The sequence below is a fragment of the Triticum aestivum genome, chromosome 6A (genome assembly GCF_018294505.1).
Source record: "Triticum aestivum cultivar Chinese Spring chromosome 6A, IWGSC CS RefSeq v2.1, whole genome shotgun sequence".
NCBI lineage: Eukaryota > Viridiplantae > Streptophyta > Magnoliopsida > Poales > Poaceae > Triticum > Triticum aestivum.
This window is the reverse complement of record NC_057809.1, coordinates 2,534,264-2,540,735: the sequence shown is the minus strand read 5'-3', so window position 1 is coordinate 2,540,735 and position 6,472 is coordinate 2,534,264. Positions and strand designations below refer to the sequence as shown.

The following is a 6,472-nucleotide window of genomic DNA, read 5'->3' as shown; positions in this document are numbered from 1 at the left end:
GGTTCAACGCCGTCAAATGGTCAGTGCTGGCCGGGCAGGTGGGCCCGTGCTATGCCGACGGCCTGACCTATGCCGACGGGCCCCGTAGGCGTATCTCGGGCGGTCCCGACGGCCTCGTCTATGCGGACGGCCCCGTCGGCATAGATGGATGTATGCCGACGGCTTTTCTACGCCTACGGCCTATCCTTGGCCGTCGGCATAGGTCCGGCCCTGCCGACGGGGGCCGTCGGCATAGATTTGGCCGTCGGCAACCCCAGTTTTTCTGGTAGTGTTAATTCATCTTTATAGCGATTGGATTGGTTCTGTCCGTATGATTCTACTCAGGAGTCGGCAGGAACATGCTATGAACGAACGGACAAGAGTGGTGGGCTGGATGTAATGGGTTGACTTCATTGGCTCAAATAGATCAATACAAAATAGGACTGCGGGTTCATTAAAAACATAAGGAGCTGTTAATTAGTACCACCTCGCGTATATGTTTAAATTTAAACTGAAAGCGTAAATTCACGGGAAAAAGTTCTAAGTTGTGGGACTCAAAAGTGAGGTCATGAGTTCAAGCCCCTCACGAGCAATTATTATTTTTGCTGCTTGCCCAGTCCGCCGTGAAAAAAATTGCATACCTGGGCTAGCTCGGCCTAGCAGGGGATATAACGCAGCGAAAAAAATATGTGCGTATATGGGCTAGCTCGGCCCAGCAGAGGAGAAAACTTGGCGACCCACTAGAAAAAACCTGGGGTAGCGACGTAACGTTCGAAGGCACACGACGGACGAAAATTAGTACCACCTTGTTTATATTACGATTTTGTCCATATAAATTGTAAAAACGTATTATGACATAAGAAAAAAGTGTATTGTGACGGTGAACCCACGGAGTCAATCCGTGCTTTATTATTAGGGAAAGATTACTAGAAAAAAGGCCCGTGCGTTGCAACGGAAGAATATCACACACTAGCCCTGATAATAGTGTCTCAAGACCTTCACTCCTCGACAACGCGAGCTTGTGTCTGGCGGTGCTCAAGGGAGGAATGCTTCAGTAACAAGCGACAACTGGATCGCCAATGAAGACGTGGTGGCATATCGCGCACTACAAACATCTTTTACACGTTCTCCACATGATGGCACAACACTCGCCCATCTGCTGCTTCCGCCGTAGCCAACTGACACATCTTACTCCTGCTGGCACGACCACCAAGCAGAGGGAAGGTGTGGGAAAAATATTGTCATCTTAATGGTCCACCAGGCACATCTTGTATAAAATGCAGCAAAAGGTTAGAGTAGTATTACCGGGGTATTTACTCCCTTTTGATGAACCCGCATAAATATAAGTCGATAAAAAAAAAATATGTGTCATGATTTGTAAGCAAATAGCAAGTGGTAGATCATATATGCACTTATTTTAAATGTGTGAGTATATTAGGATGAGTGACACATACACTTATAAAGATATTGCATTTGCATTTCGGACCTTATAATACTCAATGAGTGACTCTAAACTCTAAATATGTCTATATATATTCGTATGTAATTCATATTGAAATCTCTAGAAAGACTTATACTTAGAAACCGAAGGATTATAGGGGCCATGAGTTGACAATCAGTCCATCCTTTTAGTATGCATTTTATTCATCCCATCAGCTTTCCTAAAAGTAAAGTTACTCTAGCCGATTCATATTACTTGTCTTAGATTTGTCTACATACAAATATATCTAAAACCCAAATGATTTTCGATACCATACTATTTGTAGTATATTAATTTGATACATGTATCTAAAAATATTCGTATTTAGTATGTTATTTGATTTTCATTGAATCCTGCTTTTAGCTCAAGCACGGTGTCTTTATTCTCTTCGCACGGCCTATACGGCCGCTGGCCGACCGAGTCTGCCAAGATTTATCCTTCTGAATTCCATAGTTCCTTCCTTTAGTACCCTGAAAGACAGCCCACAATTCCGTTTAGCCTCAAGTCTGTTCCCACTCTCCTTTTTAGGACGCCTTGTTGATATTGCAAGGAATCTGTGGTCCTATAAACTGGTAGAAATCTGTCTAAAGGAGCGAGGTGGGATAATTGAACATGTAATATAGATGGCTGGGCTGGTTGCTGCAGCTCTCGACGACAATTGAGCTGTTGTGTTCGAACCCTGCTGTTAGTGAATTTTTTTTGCATGCCTGAGAAAAGGCCCATCGGTGGCCCATTAGAAAAGACCGATAGTGAAACAATTTAAGGGCCAGTGGCGATAGACCACACACGAACCCACGAGCCTGATGGTTGACGTACGAAAAAGGTGGGACGGACGGACGGATGAACTATTAGTATCATCTCGTCTATAGTACGATTTTGTCTATACAAATTGTAAAAACGTATTATGACATGAGAAGAAAGCGTATTGTGACGGTGAATCCGACAAAGTCAATTCGTGTTTTATTATTAGGGAGAGATTATTATAGGGAAAGATTAGCACATATTATATATGGGATGTGAATTATGTATGGGAAGTGTTCTATTCAACACGAGGTTTTAGTCGTGTACGGTCTGGTGTATATACATGGGATTCATGTATGCATGTTCGGTAAAAGAGATCGTAACAAAGTTTTATACTGGGGAGGCATGCAAAAAACCAATCTTGGTGCTCGCCGCATCCGACGATACTGCGATGGAGTCCGTGGAGGAAGAGGTTATGAGGGACATACTGTTGAGGCTGCCGACGAGGGACGTGGCCCGCTGCGGCTGCGTCTGCAAGCCATGGCGCCGCGTCATCCGCGACCCCTCGTTCCGTCGTCTGTGGCTCCGGCTCCCCGGAGGCCTTGCTGATCTCCCAGACGAGGCCGCCGGGCATGACCGTCGAGACAACCGTGTTCAACGTCTCCTCGGCAACGCTTACGCCCATGTGCCGCGTCACCGACCTGGACAACGGCTTCCTACTCTTCAACTCCGGCCAACATGAGCCAATGTTTGTCTGCAACCCGGTCACCAGTGTAAAGCTGCAGGTTCCCGCGGTCAACGTCATGGGATTCTGCGTGTCCGGCCACCAGTACAAGCTCTTCCACTTCTCGGGATTGTCCGGCCACCAGTACAAGCTCCTTAGGCGGCAGTGGGTGGCGGCGACACGAGGACCATATCCGATTTTACAGCGCCAGGTCACTGCTGGCACTCATCAATGGCAAGCTGTATGTTATCACTTTATCATTTTACCTGAAGCCGGACACGAGGACCATATATTCAGGTGAAGATGCTCTGCCACGCCTCAACCTTCAATCAGAATCTCAGCTCGAATCATCTACGCCGTTCAAGTTTCGGCATGACAAGCTGGCAGAAGTACACGACTCACAGCTCTAAAATTCTTTTATGCTATCAAGCTTCTTAGTTTCAAGCTCCAGGTCGTCAAATACATACAGATAACAGAGTAGTAGCAACATGAAACGGATTGCTAAAACCAAGCAATACCAACTACTTGCTGTGTCGAGGGGATGAAAACAGCACAGCAGGTTGCCTCTAGCTCGGGCCTCGGCCGGTCGTGTGGTGGATCATCGCTGCTGCTGCTGGTTCTCCCTCCGGCGCGCGTACCGGGTCCTGTCGTTGTACCTCGGCCTGTCTGACGCTCTCTGCAGAACGGGCTCCACCCTCCTCTGCCTCTCGGGTGATCTCTGCACAATCTCCCCATTCACAAACAGCTCGGCTGCACATCATAGCCAAACGTCGGAATAAGATTGTCAGTATTCTTTCATCAAACACATATTACAAATATCACCAAACATGTAAAGCAAGACATAAGTGAATGCGCCATCTCTTAGTTGGGTCAACGTTTCGTAAACAGTAACTTGGACACTACATCAAGGCGAAGGAACAAATTAATAGTATGCTACTCCCTCCATTCACAAATATAAAATGTTTTGGTTATTTCAATATGGACTACATATTCGGACTGAAATGAATGAACACACTAAAACATGTCTATATGCATCCGATTCACACAAAAATTAGAACATCTTATATTTGTGATTGGAGGGAGTAGTATGCAAACCAAGGCATAGCTCAGGAAAACCACTTGCTTTGACCAGAAATAGCTGACTACCCCAAGTTTCATGGTAAAATTAGCAAGGCGGAGCATTTCTCTTAGATATAATCAACACTAGAGGCACTGCTCTTACCATGTTTTGTCGGCATAAATACCATTAGAGAATATGCAGGGACTTGTTAGGATCCCATTAGCACTCAAAGCAAGAATCACGCACTAAACTTCATTGCTTCAGCCACATGGACTGTATAGCAAATTTCGGTAGTTGAAGATAGTTATAAATACCCAACTACACAGAAATGCTCATAGCACTTGATACCGTGCACTGTTACTGTTATATATATACAAACAATGCTCATAGCACTTGATTGTGTGCGTTAGGTGTCAGTGCCCACCCTGGATAGATTAGAGCAGCAATGGTTGTAAGTTGTAACTAAAGAGGGAATATGTTTCGTGATAATTTATTGTACCTCTCACCTCTACAAATATTTTCCAATACTTGGGGCATAAATAACTTTCAGAGAATATGCAGGTACTTGTTACATATTTACATGCCCGTAGCAAGAATCGCACACTAGACTTCATTGCTTCAACCACATGGACAACAGAGCAAACGTTGGAAGTTGACAATATACTCGTAAATACACAATTATACACTTTGCTCCTACAACTTTATATGGTGCATTAATGTTTAATGATGTATTATACATACTGCCTACAGCACTTGATAGTGTGTGTTAGGCTTCATTGCTCAGCAGAGACAGGTTAGAGCACCAAGGATTGCAATTACAGAGGGAGTACGTTCCATGATTAGTTTTTCTACAAACATACACAACCATCTAAAAGTTTATCAGCAACCGAATCAAATATATTACTCATAAGGCTGCATCAGACCACCTAGATGGAATCATTTAAATGATACTGGGCAATAGGTGTCTTGCTGGTTGGCACAAAACAATCAGTCTGCAGAAATCTAAAATGGTTGTCGATTTGAGCAGTCCTAATCCCACAAAGAACCAAATAGTCTAGCTCCCTTCCATGGATGGCATACCAAACAAAACAAACCAGAAGATGGTTGCAGGATAAGTATAGTATGTCGAGAATTACCTCCATAGTCCTTGTGTTCAGGGTCCACATAGGAATCGGGGAGTACAAACAGAACACCAGGAATCCCTGCAGTACACCATACATAATTAAAAAATACACAGAAGGAGAAACAGCTCATGACTGGTTTTCAATGTAGTTAATAAGCACAAAAAACCTTCAAGCTTGTTGGATGTCTCCTCATCAATCTCACACCCGAACCCGAAGTAGCGCTCGCACGAGACGTTGTAAATCTTCCTCTTGGCCTCCTCCTCGCTGGGACAACATTCAGAGACAGAGCAACATCATATCATCAGGCTTACATGAACAATACTACTTGACAGAAGGTAACACTGAGCTGGTCTTCCAACCCAAGCAAGACTCAAATTTGTAGTCTTTGTCACTCATTTTCGAGCAATGAGCGAGACTGCCTGAGCCGATCTCGCGACGGGATAGAGGCTGGACGGATGGGTACCTTCCGAGGACCTTGGCGAGGGTCTGGACGTAGCACTCGATCATCTGGTGCTTGGAGGCGCCCTCGCCGCCGGGCTTGTCCATGACGATCAGCCAGTGCTCGTAGTCGCACCCGGGGAACAGCGGCGCCATCTCCGTGGGCGCGCGGTCCCCTCCGCCCCCGCCCCCGCCCCCGCCCCGCGCGGGGGAGTACCCGTCGCCCCCCGGCCGCCGCGCCATTCCCCTGGCGCCCCCGGCGCCGCGGAGGAGGAAGGAGGACGAGGAGGCGACGGCCGCCGGGCGCAGCATCTCCCTCGCCGCCGCGGCCGGGGCGCGCGGGATGGACGGGGCGGAGGCGATGCGGCGGGAGATGAGGAGGCGTATGGCGGTGGACGGCGAGGAGGTGGTGGGGGAGAGCAGCCTGCGGGCCATGGAAGCAGCGGCGGCGGCGGCGGCCATGGAGAGGGAGGGAGATGGGGAATGGGGAATTCGGGACGGAGACCTACGGGGGGTTTAGGGGACATGGGTTTAAGCTTAAATGGGCCTCTTGCTGTGGATCACATGGGCTTTTATCAGCCCGCGACAGTTTGTGTGGATTTGGGAATTCGGTTTTCTCCCCTAGTAGCTTGAGAGCCATATCTCGCGAAATCACTACTCAAGGGTACCCTTTGCACCTTCTCATAGGCTGACAAGTGGCAGCCTTTTTCTCCAAGTTTCGCTTTACAAAACATTTTATCTCTTGAATGGTGCGTCTGGATCCTGAACCGTTTTCATCGTTGAATTATCAGGGCCTATTCTGGAGTCACCCGGCTCCACACTTTCACAGATCTCATGTGCGGAGCCGAGCCGAACGCTCTAGCTCCCGGAAGCTAACTTAGAGAAGTTGTGGTCCATCATAGTGTAATGAGCATGGAGTTACAGAA

At 47.1% G+C, this 6,472-nt stretch overlaps 1 protein-coding gene across 1 annotated transcript; it reads right to left on the bottom strand.

The window, feature by feature from the left end:
* Nucleotides 1-3,314: 3,314 nt before the first annotated feature.
* LOC123129894 (multiple organellar RNA editing factor 2, chloroplastic) lies at nt 3,315-6,050 on the bottom strand. Its single transcript, XM_044549869.1, has 4 exons — nt 5,572-6,050; nt 5,275-5,372; nt 5,121-5,186; nt 3,315-3,674 (listed from the first exon to the last, which is right to left on the bottom strand). The coding sequence occupies exons 1-4, from the start codon at nt 6,006-6,008 to the stop codon at nt 3,523-3,525; spliced, it is 753 nt and encodes a 250-aa protein (XP_044405804.1). The 5' UTR covers nt 6,009-6,050; the 3' UTR covers nt 3,315-3,522.
* Nucleotides 6,051-6,472: the final 422 nt, after the last annotated feature.